General features: G+C 38.3%; 1 protein-coding gene across 1 annotated transcript; it reads left to right on the top strand.

Annotated features, from left to right (window-relative positions):
- Positions 1 to 3,022: 3,022 nt before the first annotated feature.
- Positions 3,023 to 5,561, top strand: LOC104613306 (uncharacterized). The gene is made up of 2 exons (XM_010281072.3): positions 3,023 to 4,237; positions 4,363 to 5,561. Exons 1-2 carry the CDS (start codon positions 3,102 to 3,104, stop codon positions 5,228 to 5,230), a joined length of 2,004 nt encoding a protein of 667 aa, XP_010279374.1. The 5' UTR covers positions 3,023 to 3,101; the 3' UTR covers positions 5,231 to 5,561.
- Positions 5,562 to 19,383: the final 13,822 nt, after the last annotated feature.

The following is a 19,383-nucleotide window of genomic DNA, read 5'->3' as shown; positions in this document are numbered from 1 at the left end:
TTTGAGAAGAGTGCATAAATACAAGGTTTACGAACATAATATATAAAGGTTTTACACTGAATATATTTGTGTTTGCATTCTATCAAAGTTTAAAATATGGTAACGTAAAATATTGCAATACATTGGTACATATCATATAATATTTTTATCAATCTTTGAATTCATTGAAACACTAATGTTGTGTTTGGTTTGAAGGAAAGCTTAGGGAAAGGTATGCTCCACAATATGATTGGTTTTATTTTTTAAAACAAAAACAGAAACAACTGTCACATGAACATAAACAAAAACAATTAGGGGTGTTCAAACAACCCCTAAGTGGATGTTTGGTATCATTGAATTGTATGCTTGTTGCTACTCTATTCCAATGGTACATCAACGCCACATGGGCGCTTAGGCTTTACCAAACCATAACTATGTTTGGTGGGCTATTAGGTAGAAATGTTTTGTACTACTTATCTCTAGTTATATGAAACTCGCTTTAAAGGAAAATTTCTGCTCATATAAATGCTCAAACAACCCCCAGTGTGTCTAACTACAAGGGGTCATTTAGTAAAACACCCCTTGTAGTTTCACAGATTTACTAAAACCTATCCAATAGTTGGATTTTACTAAAATACCCCTATAATTTACAATCAATTTACTTAATCAATCTTCCATTAAGAGTTTTTTGTATTTCTGTCTAAGAATGGTAACATGGCCATTTAAGCAGAATGGAAAATGTTTAAGGGCATGAACCCCTGCTTTTTTATTCCAAAAGTACCTATAAAACTTCATATCAAGCTTCTAGAAAGAAACAAGGCTTGACTTTCAAATCTATCAAGAAAATTGTTTGGCTTCAAGGGAATGAAGAAGAGAGAACAATGACATATTGGATTCTTTGTCAACAATGTTCAAACAAACAACAAATTTTACCGAATAGAGTTATTGCTCACATTTTATTGGGCACAAGAATGATATTTTCATTTTTATTTTTTGTCTATTAAATTTGTTTGAAGGGATCTTAAGGTCAAAACAGTCATTTTTCACTTCCATATTATGAAAGGTTGATTAAGTAAATTGCTTGTAAACTATAGGGGTGTTTTAGTAAAACACAAACTATAAAATAATTTTAATAAATCCATAAAATTACAAGGGGTATTTTAGTAAATGATTCTAAAAATAAATAAACAATCATTACATTATAATTTGCACCCAATATGTGTTTCTCCCGATTTTCAATGCATAAATCAGGCATAAACAGAACTAATATACAATACTAAACATCCCCTAAAAGGTAGGGGTGGGTGGGTGGGTACCTGCTCCTACCCTACCCGATTGGGTGGTTTTTTTTTTTTTTTGCTTGAATGATGGGTTTTGGGGCAGGTATGGGTAGGGTACGGTATTAGGCTAAACCCGATCCTCCCTGACCTGCATGCTGCATATTGTTGGAAAGCATATAAACTTTATATACCAAGTGTCGAATTTAATAATATTTTTGAGTTTTACGAAAATTTTATTGTTTATTTATTTTATTTTACTTATTTATTGCTTATATATGACAAGAAATAGTAAGAAATTAGATACGATTTCTAAATCCAACCCGCCCTACCCTTAAATGCGGAGAGGGTTTTATGTTTTCGTGTATGGATAGAATTTGAATTCTCAAAATCCAACCTGCCACGGATTTTGAGGCTGATACTGGTTGGAAAGTTTAGGTAGGCGAATAGGGTATAGAATTTATAAAACGCTCCCCGTTGTCAGCCCTACCTAAAGGCCATATTCAATCGTTTATACCCTTACTAGAGATCACCTGGTTGAAATACTGAAACCTGAAACAATTTTGCGTATTTTGTCTGTGGATGATTTGAAGTTTGAAACATGGTTTTCATGTTATGTTTTATTAGATGCCAGCATTGAATTATCTTACAAATTTCTTTGCAACTCCTTTTTCCTTTTCTTCATCAATATTATTTTTAATGAATGTCTAGCTAGTTGCCATGTGGTGAAACTATTAATTTTCAGCATTAATTAATGAAGAAAACTTTTAAAATTAAGATAAAAGTTCCCATGTTTTGACACATCACAGCTGATGTGGTAACCCTAAAGGCATCATATAGTTTGTTAACCTCTCAATGTTTCATTAATATTACAAAATTTAACCATTTTCACCAGTCACAATAATAGAATGGATGGATGATTTCCACTTTTCCAGCATCATTTATTACCAAAAGATGTGGCAAAAAAAATCTTCCCTTCTTTTTTTTTTTCCCTTGGACATGCAGTTTTTTTAGCCAATAGCCATGTGCCGCATAGTAAATAAAAAAAGCAACCATATTTGGCGATTTGTTTCATGAAAAAATCTTTCAAAAAATAAAGGGGACCAGGGTTGATGTAAACAGTTTTGATCTGCCCTTGTCACCAACTCAGTGAGTCAGCATTGGAAATTTGGGAGTAAAACAAAATATTCACTTTACCCCTGCATACATTAATTTTGCCAAGGTAATTGATGGTTTCCTACTATACGTGTTGTGTAATATTTTTTTAAGCTTCTTTATTCTGTCTTGCATTTTGCTTCACACGGTTTGAACTTGGAACTTGGAATTGCTAGTCTGTAGTCCGTACTATATCAGTCCACCGCCCAGGACGCAGATTGCAGAGTGATACATTACAGAATACACCTGAAGAGAAGACTGAAGAGAGCGCCACCCTCGCTTTCTTCACTTACACAAAATAGAAAATAGTGTGAGACTTATAAAGCAAAAAAAGTAAATAAAGAAGCTTAAATTTGAGTACACATTTCGGTATTTCCACTAAAACACCCTATTAATAATTAATTAAACTATTTTTTTTATCACGACAACACTCGCTGTTTGTTTCTCGCACCCCATCTTTCCTCTATTGTGTTCCGTCTCTCTATTACACGCTCCCGTATCTGAAGGGAAATATTAAAATAAAAAAGAAAATCGAAAAATCAAGATGACAATTTGACAAGAAAAAGAAAAGGTGGGCCGTGGAAGCAAGTAGTATAAGAGCATCGACGCCCAATTAGAGCACCCTCTCTTTCTCTCTCTTTCCATCTCTCCTAAAGGGAGAAAAATCCCAGCTCAGCCCCACCTTCGCCAATGGAGCCACCACTTCCGCCACCTCCCTCCGCCGTCGCCAACACCCATATCGGCTACGCCGACTCCATCGACTCTTCTCCCCGCTCCCGCAACGCAGATTCCTGGGATGAGCCATTACCACCGGTTCCCGGCGCTAAACTGCGCCTGATGTGCAGCTACGGTGGTCACATCGTTCCTCGCCCTCACGACAAGTCTCTCTGCTACCTTGGCGGAGACACCCGCATCGTCGTCGTTGACCGTCTCTCTTCTCTGGCGGACCTCTCTGCTCGTCTCTCCCGCAGCCTTCTCCACGGTCGCTCCTTCACCCTCAAGTACCAGCTCCCCAACGAGGACCTTGACTCCCTCATCTCCGTCACCACCGATGAGGATCTCGAAAACATGATCGAAGAGTACGATCGCACCTCAGCTTCCTCTTTGAAGCCCTCTCGCCTGCGGTTGTTTCTATTCCCTTCGAAGCCTGAATCGGCCTCATCGATGGGGTCACTTCTCGATGACTCAAAGTCTGAGAACTGGTTCGTGGACGCTCTCAACGGTGCCGGGGTTCTGCCAAGAGGTCTTTCGGCCGATTCCGCTTCGGTTAATTGTTTATTGGGCCTTGACGATGGTCCTATCGACTCTTCTGTTGATACCGAGGCTCAACCAGAAAACTTAGGTAATAATAAGCAAGTTAAACCAGGGCAAGATGTTCAGTCGGTGCCCGACTCGCCGATGCTAGAGACGAATTCCTCTTTTGGGTCGGCGTCTTCTTCGCCTTCTCTATCAAATTTGCCTCCAATTCGGGTTCATGTAGAGGATGGTGGGCCTCGGTCCCAGGATCACAAGGTTGGATTAGAAGAACATTTCTCACATATGACTGTAGCTGCGCAGAAACAAGAGGAGGGTTTTTCTGCTTTGTCTTCCCCGCCTCCTCTTCCGACCACTATTACCGCCGCAACGATGCCATCAGCAGTCGCCAATAATTCTACATCTGCTGCTGCAGCTAGCGAAAACCAGAATCGGGTTTTCTCCGACGATGAGAGATCCGACCATGGAGCTCCCGTTGGATTCCGGAGACCGCCGCAGCCGCCGGCACCGACGCAGTTGAGCCAAAAGACTAGTGGTGGCGTTGATTTACCTTCGCCGGATTCACTTGCGAGGTATACCTTAAATTACTCTGTGTTTGTTCTTCCTGTTTTCCATTTCCGGTACATTGATCAGTACTTTAGGTAGGAACAAGTTCTGAGTTTCGAAATGGGCTTAAATTTTATTATAATCCTTGCAGAGACAATAGCATGGCAAATGCGATGTCTCGCCCAAAACCTGTGTTATATCAAGAGCAAGTTGTACAAGTTGCACAAAACAGAGTTTCTTCCAACCCTGTTGATCCAAAGAGCAACATATCTGATCCGAGCTATCGAATCCAAATGCAACAAGTTCAGGATTCCGGGCATGTATTGACTCCACAATTGGATCAACATCAACAACATCAGCAGCAACAACAGCAATTCATTCATGCCGGCACCCATTACATCCACCAGCAGCCGTTGCCCATCTCGTCTTTCTACCCAATGTATCCTCCGCCACAGCCACAACAGCATCACCAGCAGCTCGATCAGCATTACCCAATGTACTTCTTGCCCGTAAGGCAGAACCAACCTTACAACCTGCCTGTGCACACTAATTTGGGCGAGAATTCCACCATCGCATCTAGTCGCCCACCTACACCTCCAGTTCCCGCTATGATTCACACTCCTGCAGCTTATAAAGAGTCAGCTGCACCTGTGTATCCCGCTAGGACTGCTCCTCCCTCTAAACCCGATTTGGCCCCAAATATGTACAGAACAGCCGCTACACCCGCCCCACCACCTCTCCTTCACATGTCTTCTGATCAACATCAACCACAATTTATGGGTTACCATCAAATGCATCACCCCTCTCAGTCCATCGCCGTCGCCGCTGCCGGCACCGGTAATTACACATACGAATTTGCAGATCCTACACATGCCCAAATATACTACGCTCAGCCTACAGGTTCCACATTGCCTCCTCAATACCAAACCATGACTTCGGCTGTAGTGGTTTCGGAGTCCTCGGCACAGTTGCCAACGGACAGCTCTAAACAGCAGATAAGGACCTCACAACCACTATAAGATGATGTTCTGAAGGGGATAGGAGATTAAAAAATCAATTTTGGTGGTGGGTTTGGTAAATCTTAGGTTGTATGTTCTTTGCAAGTTGTTTGGTCATTGGTATTGTTTGTGTTGTCTCTCTGTTATAGAAAATAAGGATCTGGGTCTTTTTTCTTCTTCTTCTGTGTTATATTGTTGATGTTCTTAAGGGAAATGAAGGTGGTCTGAGTCTCTGAGATCATCATATTCATATAGTAAAAAAGCAAGCTCTACTCAAAATGTTGTGTTTTGGTCAGTCTTTTGTATTAGTTATTGAAATAAATATAATACATAAAGCTTTGAATTGCAGGTCTCTTCCATGGCAGAACCTCCATTTCCTGCATAACATCTGGCGCGTTTTTGCTTTCCTTAACATTACATTTTCTGGGTCTCTAATGGTCTTTGTCACCTATTTTATGAAGATGACGATGATTGTGGTTTTGATCTAGATGCAGGGTGGAACAATTCTGCTTATGAAAACAGAATTTGTTCATCTAGAGCCAGTCACCAGGGTTTCCCTGTAATGCTGACTTGCTGAGGGCCTGGGACCAGCAATTCAGCCTTCCACATCGGCTTGCTTGTACTCTTCTTTCTACAGTAGAGAGTAATAACCGTCTATTAGCGTCAGCCGTCAGGTTGGCTGACAGTTAGATGGCGCCGCAATGCTTAAAATGAAATTACCAAGACACACCCTTCTATGGTATCCGATACCGGAGAACAACTCCATGAACGAAGATGGACGTCTCTGATAAATACGATATTTAATTGAACGGTCTTAAAAATTAGGCAGACGAATAAAAAAATAAAAAAGGGAGAATCAGAACAGCACCAAAAGAAAATAGGGCTGGCGGGATTTCAATAGTATTGACCAGGTCAAACGTTATACGAAACTGGTCCCACTAGGTTTGAAGTTTGAACAAAACGAGGTGGGGAAGAGAGTCGGACTATGGCCCCATGGGGTTGCAGCGCTGGGTCCCACAGAAGAGTGCAAGGACACCCCTGCAAAGGTGCACGTGTGTGCCCTCTCAGCTTCATGTGGTAAGGGGCGAGCTTCGTTTCATTAGCTGTTTATAAATTAATAAAGTAATTAAAAGGGGAGGGAGGGGGGAGTGTGGCCTGTTGGATGGGTGTACGGGATTCTGGTGGTCCTCAAGATCGGAGAGTTGATGGGGGGAGCCACTGTTCACTAGTTAGGGTGATTAGGAAATGGGATTCGGATTATTCATCCACACCGTTTGTCATTGTCAGCACCATGTTGTCTGATATGTACTTCATCCTGCGTGCAAAAGCTGCTATCCTCCACGCGACATTAGAAATAGATGAAGAGAGAGTACAGTTACACCACGCCACCACCTGTTTTCAGACGCCAGTTGGCACCCCCCCTATTTCTTCCATTTCTTTTTCTTTTTTCTTATTTTATTTTTAATGAGGAGCCCGATAGGCTTAATCCCAACTACCAAATTAACCGTCTGATTGGCATCAACCAATTCATTACCCATTTCAAGGGTTGGGTTTCAGTTTCACATGGGAAAGAGTATCTTGAGAATATATATATATATATATATATATTTTTTATAGAAAAAAGCATTACAAAACACGTGTGTATATACAAAAGTACCCTCGGATGTGCTAGCTGTTTCTTACGTTGCAGTTGGATCAGCCAAAGTTGTTTTGTATAAGGTTTAAGGCTGTCGCTACAGTCGATAGAATCTCATTAAAGCCTGACATAGGTAACCACCTAAAGATTGTAACCTGAGGCCCGCTAACTTGCCACGTGTCACATAGAATATTAGAACCCACCATTGAGTCCATACCATTCTAAAGAAAGTTCATACATGAAGAATCAACAATTCAACATTACCTTTAACGGCTATGCGATCTCATATTTAATTTTTGACTTGGTTTATCTAATTATCTCCATCCTAACCCCTTTTTTCCTTAGATAAACACCACAAGTAATTTTTCTTTTTAATTAACTGCCCCGAATCCTGATCTCCTTCTCCATTTTGGTTGTTAATTCTTAAAAACTGTATGACACCTTACCGTAGTCGGTTTTTTGTTCAGCAAAGCAAGCTGTTCTTTTTATCCCATATAAGTATGTCAGACCCTGTCTACAGGAGCTTCAGTACATGGTTGGATATGCTGCTACTTGGTGAACAGATCTGGTATAGTGGTTTGTGGCTATATCAGACCAAGAATACAATGATGAGCTCTGGGGATTCACTGTTGTTTGGTAAGTTAAGTGGTGGGTTTCCATTATTGGGTTCTGATATGGAGGTGGCATGCTTCTCAAGAATTCAGGACCCGAAGGTGACCACTTGGGGGATTCACTGATTCACCATGGATACCAGCTCATCTTTGCCACTTTTCTACTGCAAATTTCTTAACCTGCTCTCTCTCTCTCTCTCTCTCTAGTGCTGCATTGATTCAGAAGCTAGTTTAACCAGTGGATTGGACTTTGATTCTTGCCAACACAAGGCGTGTAGATGGATTCAATCAAATGGTTGACAATTTAATGCCACAGTTCTCCACCATGGTAGCAATGTTAGTTGCTCTGCGCATCATCATCATTTGTGACATCCTCCAGCACACCCTCACAAATGCTGATGATAAAGTTGCTGGATTCAACTAGGATTGCTTTCATTTGTGTCTTCTTTAGTTCTTTTATTGGTTCAGCAACTTGGGTCTTAACCCAAAATGAAAAGATGTGCTTCTTGTCTCCTTTTACAGTTTCTAGACCATGACCAGTAAGCATCAGTTGAATGCACAAGGCTGCAACGATGCCATTCACTGTATGGCATCCAAGGATTGCATAGAACAAACAAAGTTGAAGTTCCTAAGCCCTAGAACAACGACTCAAGAACCACACAAGGGAAAAATTACATAAAGATGTTTAAAGGGAAGTAATTAACCAATCAGTCTTCCCAGTTGGTAAATGCTGCTACATCAGTAAAAGAAAAAGAGCAAACCTTCCCATGAGACAATTAGAAATGTAGTCTCAGATACAGAGCTTATCTGACAAGAACTTGACGAACAGTGTTCTTAAGATTGGAGGCACACCAATAATTGTAGCTACGGGTGTCAATTGACCGGATTTGATCCAATCTGATCCAGTCCAATATGAATACATCACAAATGGACCATCAACGGATTTGGATCGGTGAACTTCAATGTCTGGACCGTCCAATCTGTTCAAATCGGTTTTAATTTAGATCAATTACAATCCAAACCTGATCCATTGACACATGTATTTTTCATGGAAAAGATGTTGGTTCAATCTGCCCAATCCAATATAAACCTATTATGGATGGACCGGGTCCAATCCAATCCACAATAAATACTTTGGACCATTATGTCTGGACTCTGGACTGCTCCAATTCAATATGTCTTATTGGTTCATCCAATCCATTCAAATTAATATTGATTTGGACGGATCTAACTCAAAACCCACCCCTAAATTGTAGCTGAATAGTAGGTGACTCGTGAGTCATAGCCATCTAAAACTAACAAAGTGACTGTGAGAAATAGAAATTCTGGGTAGAGAGAGATTGGGAAGCATTATGTGAGACTCCATTTTAGCAGTAAACCCAAAGTACCAAAGGAAATGGACTATTTTGGTGTTTTGTTAGACAAGGTATCGCTTATTGGGTACCTAGCAGCTAGGGAAGTATAGTCGCCATCTTTTACTAGTCACAAGGAAAGGTGGTACTGGTACTGGAAAACACCTAGGCAAAGAGGATCCAGCAAGATCTTTTAGGTCGTCCCTTTGTGTGAAACAATTGATAATTAAGGCAGACCACGCACAAAATTTGGTGGCAAGCATCTGCATTTCCCAAAGTCTTGCAATGCCTTAACGAGTGGTCGGGTTTTATTACACAGTCCTTGATTTATAATTAGGGCCTTTTCGTTTTTTCTTAAGAGAAAATTGGTTGTTCATTTTCTATTATCTCTTATCTCTTAAAGTGCAATCATACAATTTTTTATTTTCCAATGATACCCTTAGGAAGACAAATAAAAACTCTCTTACATGGGGTCAAAATGGATATTTGATAATTTTCAGAATTCAGAACAACATTTCCTACATTCAGAATTCAAAGTAAATTGCCTTGGTGGGGATGGAACATGGCAGAAATTAATAGTGATGTTGGTGGGAGATAGAGGCCAGGATGGGGAGTGAATTCCATGCCTTGCTCTGATCCTGATTAATATATATTATTTATATTATATATATTAAATTATTATTTATATTTTAAGATTTTCCTTTATTTAAAATAAATTTATTCTTCAAAAAAAAATAGTTAAATAATTTCGAGGCTTTAGATCCCCAACAGGGAACTCGTCTCCATTGATATGAGGGATGGAGACGGTAAGTATATAATATTTGTTTCAAAGTGGGATAAATGTGATCCTGTCTCTATTAATATTAGGAATTTGTTTCAAAGTCAAGGTCAGAGACGGTAAGTATATTGATGAGGAGTATTTTGGTCAACCCACTTCGTGATGGACACGTGGGCGCTATTAGTGACATAGTATCCCACTTAGCAAGACAACTCGCCGGCTCAACATGTAGTAGTCAATATCAAATACGAAGCCAAGATAGAGTGATCTCGACCTACAACGTTCTCCTCAGCAAACTAGCTTGCCTGCTTGACACATGGCAGCCAACACCAGGTATGCAGCCGAGCTGGAATAAGCTCGGCCCACAACGTCCAATACCATAGAGTAGCTCGCCGGAGTAACACATGGCAGTTGGCATCAAACACGCAGTCGAGCTAGGGCAAGCTCTATCCGCCGACATCCCCAGCTTGCCCGAAATAGTCCCGCAAATAACGCCTGCGACAACGCTGTAACCGTAGCTCAGAGAATGAACCACCGAGTTGATCGCCTCTAGGCCAGCAAGCGACCTGTAACCGCAGCTTGGATCTAGCCATTAACTAACCAATACACCTCAGGATTTAGGAAACGGCTCTGCACAAGGCTCAGAGATGTTGCCTTACAACACCTGAACCTCAAGGAGCTATAAAAGGACCCCAGGACAACTCCCAAGGAATAAGCGCACATAAGCTCTCATTCTCTCGTATTTTATCTCTCTAAGAACCACTCACTGACTTAAGCATCAGAGTGTTCTCTTGGATAAAAATTTACCCAAGCACTCTAACCTCTTTTTCTTTCAACTCCTAGCTCGGACCTCCAGCTCGGCCTCACAGCTTGGCATAACAGCCCGCCTCGCACTGCAGACTAAACTCAGTCCGAACCACCTTATCAGATACGGGGGAATGAACAGATTCTGTACCTCATTTATTGATGAACCATTTTCGTCTTCATCATATATAATCCCTACCCCGATGTCATTCCTACTACTTAACCTTTTCCTTTCCTATACAGTCCAAAAGAATGTTGAACCCCTGGTTCAATTTCATATTAGAACATGCGTTGCACTGACCGAAGGCAAACTCACATAATCAATCCACAATCCCTACTGTTGTTAGGTGTATCAGATCTACTACTACTACCCACAGGCCTTGGCACAGCCGCGGAAACATTTTGCTGGGAGATGTTCTCAATGATGTGTGAATGTGTGTGGCTGTAGTATCTTGTGAGCAGCAGATCCCCACGCACAACTAATAGTTTCCTCTGGAATGGATACGGTAATCCGTCCTACACGTGTCCCATCTCGCATATGAACTTGCATTAGAACATTGTCAATAGTTTCTCACCACGGTTCACTTTTGCGAAGTAGATGTAAATCCTGTTCCCATTTAACCCATTCAACTGTTTGATATGGTCTGGTTTTCATAACATTGATTTCTGTTCCTAGGATGACAAAAACTGTGTTTTGTTTCTTCTCTGTCAATTTGACTACCAAAAACAGCGTCTGCCAATTTTAAAATAAAAAGGGAAAATAATAATAATTTAAGTATTGAAAAATGTAACTTTTTGAAAGACAACATCTTATTTGCCTTGTTCCATAGTAATCTATCAAGAATTGATAGAATCCATAGTCTTTGTTGAGCTAGCTTCTAAGTGAAATGGTTGATAGGGTATAAAGGACAATTTACTATTCACCATTATTTATTTATATATTTTAGCAATATAAATATTTATGTCAACATGATAAAAGAGGTGTTATCATGACTATTCAAAATTTCAAGTTTATGGCTAGACTGAACATGTTGGTAAAGTTTATGGCTGGTTGTAGTGGAGATCACATTGGCGCCTCACATTCACATTTCATCTGCATTAGAAACATCTTCCGTTCTTATCATGGAGAGATATTCCCCATACACAGGTGGGAGGATGATGTGGGGCGCCCTTAGCCCTCTATTAGGCACCGATCTGATCTCATTGTAGTGAAGACTGAAGACTTGTGATTGAGTCCCACCCTTCACCCGGTTTGGGGGAAGGTTTAGGGGTTTGGGGGAGGGCTATCACCTGTTGTGTGGCCTGTTATAAAAAATTAAAAAAGAAAAACCTAATAAATTTAGAAAAACATATTTGGCTTAACTTCAGAGAATGGTGCAGCTCATTTTATGGCCAAGAAGGCTTGTATTCTCTCTGGACCAGTCACATGGTCTCTTCCCCTAGTTGAGAATTTTTGCCAACGAAAACGCATTCCAACCCTCTACCAATTTGATCTAATACTGCACATCTCACCGTGAAACTGGGACCACCATAAAAGTGAAATCCATCATGTATAGATGTGCAATGTAAGATCATGTTAGTAGAGGATTGGAACGTGTTTTGTTGGCAGGTGATCCGGGCTCCTCTTTTCCTGATCTTCTATTGCCAGTACTGGTAAAAGAATCTTGCAATGAAGTAGCTTTTGGGCTTTCAAGAAAAAAAAAGGAAAGAAAAAAAGATATGGGCTTAGAAGAGCTTGGCATAGAGTAAAAATGACATAGATAGAAATAGTAAAAAATGATTTAAACACTAATTTAAAAGTGGATATAGCTTTAAATCATGGTTTTCGAACCACCATTTACCCAGATGGTTGGATTGTTCAGCCTGAGAATCGTCCAGTCAACCGGTTCCGTTTTACCCCAAACCTGGTCTCTGGCAAAAAATCGTTGAATCGATGAACGATTCGTTGACCCGGGTGGTCGAATCGCCGACCCGTTCAATGGTTTTGGTCATTTTTTATTTTTTGTCTGAACGGAGTCGTCCATTTGAACTGAACGATTGAACCGTCGACCCGGAAACTGATGGCTAGAATGGTTCCATTTTCGGGTCGTTTTTTAAAACCATGCTTTAAATAGAATGAATTAGCAAAACAGAATTCATATAATCGAACTTATATAATTGGGATAAGGCATGAATGATGATGATCTTAATTGGAACAAATGAAGCCTACATTTCTCGCTTGGCTATAATTTATCTACTAGATTAGCCTTAAAGTATATTTCATTCATTCAAGAAATTGATACAAAGAATTGTCAACAAGGCCAATAAAAAATACAGATACAATTTTTCAAGAAAAACAAAATATAAAAATGGATGAAGAAGAACTGAAAGAACTTATGCAACCAAACAAAGGTGAATTAAAATCACCAAACAGAAGTAGACAAACACATTTCCAATCCACCACAAACTGCGAGTGAAAGTAATAGAAGAGGTTTCCAAAAGAGACTGTAATTGACATGGGAGGTCTCCAATCTGCAAAAGACGACAAAGCCTCACATATTACAACCATTACTAGAGATTGTAACCGCCATCCAAAACTGCCTTCGTCAGAGAATTGTAAACGGAACTGACCATGAACTGCATCTGCCGAAGAATCGCAAACTGACTCAATCATGGATGGCAAAACGTAAAAAAGACTACACGGGTGTCGATCGCCCAATAAAGAATCCAAGAGAAATAACTCCATGTCAAAACACCCTCAAAAAGAAAAAGAAAAAAAAAAACGCAAAAAAAAAGCAAAAAATAACGGTGAGAAAAAAAGAGCAAACGAACAGAAAAAGGCAACAAAAGAAAAGGAAAAACCATATGGGAGTTAAAACAGAGAGAAAGGGGACTCCCCGAAGGGAACCACCCCAAAGAAAACTCGAAGGCAAAAAGCCGACGACGAACAAAGAGAACAAAAGTCAGCCTCTCTCGAAATAGAGAGAGAGAAACTGACTAGCTAGTCTAGCCCCATAAATTCAACCCACCCTCATTTGGCCATTAGATAACAGTTGTTGCTGAACTGAATGCTTTATTGCTTTATCCTTATTGAATAAGTTAGTTATTAAAGAGGTTGTAAGCTGTTGTTGTTGGCCTTGGTCCATAAAAACTTGAATATGACTTTCTTTTTGTGCCTAAGCTGATATGATTGATAATTTGATTTCTGCTCCTCTGTTTTTGTGGGTTTCTCTTATTCTTACTCCTTCAGCATCTCAACATCATTATTGGGCATTCGTTGACATCCCAGAAAGCCGAATCAAGGATGTTCTAGAGAGTTTCCTATATGGCTTCTTGGAGGGTTAAGCCCTTCTTCACTAACCCATCAAAATACCGTAATTGAAATGGAAGTGCCTTTTTGAAAAGTACTTTTTTTTTTGCAATAGAAGGCCAGCAGAGCTGGCAGTTATTGAGATAGCCACTAGAACCTCCTCTGCCTTTTGGATGTGGTATGATGAAAAAATAAATAAATAAACAGAGGTAAATTTAAGATTCCTTCTAAATAACTATAATCCTCATTATTCATTCCACTGTTCGAGCATGTTTTTATTTGTCTTTTTCTTCCAATAGACAAGTTTATTCCTCAGAATTTTTTAAAATAGTTTTCTATTATAAATTGCCAAGCACTTTCCTCAAAAAGTCTATATTGTAGGTACTATGGGTGTTAATGGACTGGTTCATTAACACCGGATCAATTCATATTGAACCGGATTAGGCGGACCAACAATACATATTGAACCGGATCAATTCAGACTTTATGGTTTAAGAAAGTATTTATTAGATTGGATTAGACCTGGTTCATCCATAATGAATTTATATTGAATTGGGTTGGATTGAGTCATCTGATCCATTGATATAAGATAAGAATATAGGTGTTAATGGACTAGGTTTGGATTGAAACCAACCTAAATTAAAATAAATTTGAACAGATTGGATGGTCCAGACATTAAATTGGACCAGACCAAAATAGTTTAAAATATTTATTAGATTGGTTGGACCTGATCCATTTGTAATGAACTTATATTGGACTGGATTGGATTGGACCAAATGCAGTCCATAGACACCCCTTATTAGGTACCTTCTTCAAACATTTTAATATCATAGAAAAAATCCTAAGTACCCCATTAATATTTTTTTCGAGAAAAATAAGAATAATAGCACCAGAGTGGCAGAGATATTAGAATTTTACCGAAGGTGATCTGTAGACCATTAAGTCTTAGTATTTTGGTGTTGATAAAACTCTCGATTTAATAGGAGATTGACTATAAAGAGGTGTGTAGTTCATCTGGAATAAAATTGTATATAAGGGTGTCAACGGAGCGGTTTTGGGTTGGATCCATCCTAATCAAAATTAATTTGGATGGATTGGATGGACCAATAAGAATATAAGTTATATTAAATTGGGCCAGTCCAAATATAATAGTCTAAAGTATTTATTGGATTGGATTAGGACAGATTGAATCAATATCTAATCTATTGATAGAAGATAAGAATATAGGTATCAATAGACCAGGTCTGGATTGAAACAAATCTAAATTAAAATCAATTTGAACAGATTGAATGATCCAAACATTAAATCAAATCGATACAAAATGGTCCAAAATACTACTGGATAAGATTGGACCTGATCTATTTGTAATGGACTCATATTGGATCGGATTAGATTGGCCAAAACCAGTCCTATTCACACCCCTAACTGTACATACAACTTCATCTGGGATTGTAGGAGCGGGTCACCTTGAAGTAAATATTTGCAACATATAAGCTATTTCTTAATTTATTTCTCACATAAGCAGAGACTTTAATTCTCCTCCTCAATTGGTTATGTTCATCAGGTAAAACTAACTAATATTTTACTTTGTTTGGCCATCAAAGGATGAAAAGTGCTTACGTCCGGACAATACTTAGGGATAAAAAGAAAAAAAAAAAAAAAGAAAAAACTAGAATCGGCTATCTTTCGTGTCCATTCATAATACCACATGCAATGTATGCGCCTTGCTCCATCTAAAGGCAAAAAAGCTTTGATGGGATGGTTAAATCTCCGGCAGATGTAGGTGGACGGAGACTGAAAAAGGTCATTTCCTGCTAAATATTCAGGAAGGTAGGTCGGTGTGCTCTATCAATTCCATTACCCATTCCTTCCAAGACCTCGGATAGCCCAGACAGCACTGGATGAATGATGGCGTTTGGCAAAATGCCATTTACATCAAAATCAAATTAGTCGAAAAAACAAAACAAAAGTTTTCATTGTAAAAATGGCAAAAATAATAGATGAAACATTTCAGTCTGAAAATTTTTATATTCATTTACAAAAGAAAATAAAGACAGTCTTATTGCAATAATAATAATAAGGGAAAATTCTTGATTAATACCCTGTATTTTGGGTCTGTTGCCACTTTGGTCCCTGAACTTTAAAATGTGATAATTCAGTACCCAAATTTTTAAAACGTGACAATCCAGTACCTGCCATTAACTAGTTATTAACCAGCCATTAAGTGGCATTTTGAAAAAAACATAAATATCCTTCAAGTGTTATTTAAGTTTCTTTATCAACCATTTAAATGTTGACAAAAAATTAGCAGTCCCAAATTCTTGCATTTTCCATTGAAGAAAGTTGGGGTCACATTTGAGTGGGTATTCTGGTGACACCAACTTTAGAAGATGTAAGAATTTAAGACCCTTAATTTTTTGTCAATGTTTGAATGGTTGATAAAGAAAATTAAATAACACTCAAAGGGAATTTGTATCTTTTTCAAATACCACTTAACGCCTGGTTAACAACTAATTAACAGTAGGTATTGGATTATCATGTTTTGAAAGTTTAGGTACTGAGTTGTCGCATTTTAAAGTTCGGGGACCAAGTGACACTAAACCCAAAATACAAGTTACCAACGGATGAATTTTCCCAAATAATAACAACAACAACAACAATAACAACAATATTATTATTATTATTATTATTATTATTATTATTATTATTTTGCTGTTACTCACGGTTATTGTGTGTTTTACTTCTAGACATGTTTTCTTAATTTTAAATCTTAAAATGCACAATGACAACGTGCATGCCCTCAAAGGGTATCAGATCTGCTGGAAACAAACATTGCTATGCACATTAAGTTTGTGCCATCTGTCCTCAACACTTGAGCAAGATGCATTTATTTACATTGTTTGTTACCAGCAGATCTGGTCCTTAGCATTTCACTTAGGTTGTATGGGTACCATTGCCATTTTGGCCGTGTTTGGTTGCAGTGCAAATTTATTTGCACTAGTACAAATATATGAGAGTGCAAATATATAAAATGCAAATATTTGTTTAATTTTATTTTGGATTTTACTTTATTCTACTTCATGTCCTAATATAATTTCATTTGTACTACAATCAAATAAAATAAACTAAAATTTGAAACAAAAATAAGTCAAAATTTACACTCAAATCATTTACATTGCCATGATTTTGTATCGATGCAAATTTATTTGCATTGCAACTAAACACAGCCTTTAGATTTAAACATTTAGAGAGACAATGTCATTGAAATGTTTATATTCAATGCTATACTGAATATCATCCAATAGTCAAATTTAAGGATAAATGTTGCCTAACATCTAAATGCAGATCTAATGATTTGAACTCGTTCTAGAAACATAAAAACAAAAACAAAAAAAAAAAAAACTTTTGTTTTAATTTGGAGTTAGGATTGGGTATTTAATAGTGTATAATCTTTTTCTAGCATGTGTGCACCAGTACACTGCCACATAGGATGCCAACTAAGAGCCACTTCATTGGGCTGTTTCTACCAAAAAAACCAGTTCATTGGGCTGTTTTTCTTTTTTTAAACGGGCACTCCAACACCCCCCGTCGTTTCAAATAGAAACCACCACATTACCAAACATCGCCTCCGCATGTGTCAAGTAGCAACAAAGGAAAATATAGGGGCATACCTTTGCATTTCTATTCTTAATAGAAAAGTAAGAAGAAGAAATTTCCCATTCCCACAAAATAGAGTATTATCATCCCCACTCTACACTTTTTTTTGTTAATTTGAAACGGGGAGGATATGGTTTAGTAGTGCAGTGGTGAAGGTAAGTCAGCTTTTGTCTCCAATGATTAAATTTATACCACATGATGAGTGGAGTGGATAAGATGGAGAAGCATATGGAGCCGCTTGAAGTTGCCGCTGCTGCTACCATGTGGGAAAAGCCTTGTTCTAGCTTTGTTTTTGCTACTCTGGCATGTTGTCTCCCCAAGTTTCTGAAGTTTCATAACCAAACATAGGATGTAGGACCCTTGTGACCCTGTGGCCTTGTTATCTTAGAAAGTTGATGATTTGTGTTACCAAAAGCTCAGCCACATTTGAGGAGACATGAGGGTGGGCTCTCAGCTCTTGGATTGGTGAATCATTGATGCTCTCTAAATTAATTTAGAGCCAGACTATAAGGTATAAGGTAGGGAACACTGATCACCCCAGACTATAAGGTAGGGAACATTGTATATGCTGGCATAAATCCTCCTTCAACCTAAGCTATCAGTTAGGGATGTCAATGGATCGGGTTAAACAGTAAATCCGGCTTGACTCCATCATTTAGAATCGGGTTAAAGTTTTGATTCTGACTCAAGTTGGGTTGGATTAGGTTCGCGTTTTGGCTGATCTGCCCCTCCAGGTCTTGATGCCTTGCTTATATACGAGTATTGTTGTAACTTTTTAGCTTCTAATTCCATAGTCTTAATCCTTAGGATTCTTTTCATATTGATTTTAGTTTTTATGCTTTTTCTAATGGAAAAAAAAAACACCTTAAACCCTATAAAACAAATTCCCACTTTTAAGTTTTCAAAATGTGTTATAAAAAATACAATTGATAGTTGTGCATTAGGTCGGGCCGGTATTGGATTAAGCTAAGGGTGTTCACGGTTCGGTTAATTGAACCATGGGCAATTTTTGCAAATCGAATTGATATCACCAGTTTTTCCATTTCTCTAAACCAATACCAAACGGGTACCACTGGTTCGGTTTGACTGATTCGGTTCTTCGTTTTTTGGATTTTTTATATTATAATATATATTATATAAATATATGTGTAATATTATATTATAAATAATAAATGATATAGAATATATTATAAATATATATAATATATTTATAAATAAATTATTATAAATATAATATATGTATATATAATGAATAGATATTTATATATAATATATAGAAAATATGTGACATATATTAAAAATATATAAAATATATATATACCGGTTAGTTCAAATAACTGCCAATTTTCTTGTAGGTTAACCAAAAACCGAACCAATCCTTCGTTTTTTCAAAAATACCCGAACTGATTAAACCCTATTCGATTGGGTCAGGTTCAGAAATTACATGTTACTGAGTGGGGTAAGTTAGTACCGTGTTATCTTCTGAAAATCACTTATTTGGGAGGGAGAGGAGATAAGAGATAATCAAGTTTGTTAGCACGGTGTCCGTGTTTGCACAGAATGATTGTCATCGACAAATAGAGCACCTAAACCATTTGTGCTTTTGCTGATGTGTTGACATGAGGTATCAAGTAACCTTGCATTCGTAGATGAATCTTACTGCATTCATTTTGTCCTCTACTATACCCCATCCATGAGTGTCGAGTCATGGGCCCATAATTCATTGATGCAGACCATTCACTCAGACTCAGTGGGTCACCTCTATATTACTCATTTGCTTCCAACGAGCTTTTCTTTCGTCTCTTAACCCTGCTCAGTGTATTAATTAGGACACTCACACTAGTCCATTACTATTGTACAGGCAAAAGAATTGCAATGACAGCTTGTTTCTGGCGTGGAGAACTTATTTCATGCATCCAGCGGATTGACTCCGGACCCACTGGCCACTGGATGAGTCCTAAACTCCTACTAAAAGTTGCTCTTCTCCTTTGCCAGATATCTGTTTGATCAGAAGACCTTTATGGCTTTAACCATCTTATCTCTCCTT

The sequence above is a fragment of the Nelumbo nucifera genome, chromosome 4 (genome assembly GCF_055504915.1).
Source record: "Nelumbo nucifera cultivar China Antique chromosome 4, China Antique-T2T, whole genome shotgun sequence".
NCBI classification, from domain to species: domain Eukaryota; kingdom Viridiplantae; phylum Streptophyta; class Magnoliopsida; order Proteales; family Nelumbonaceae; genus Nelumbo; species Nelumbo nucifera.
This window is presented reverse-complemented; position numbering and strand designations above follow the sequence as displayed.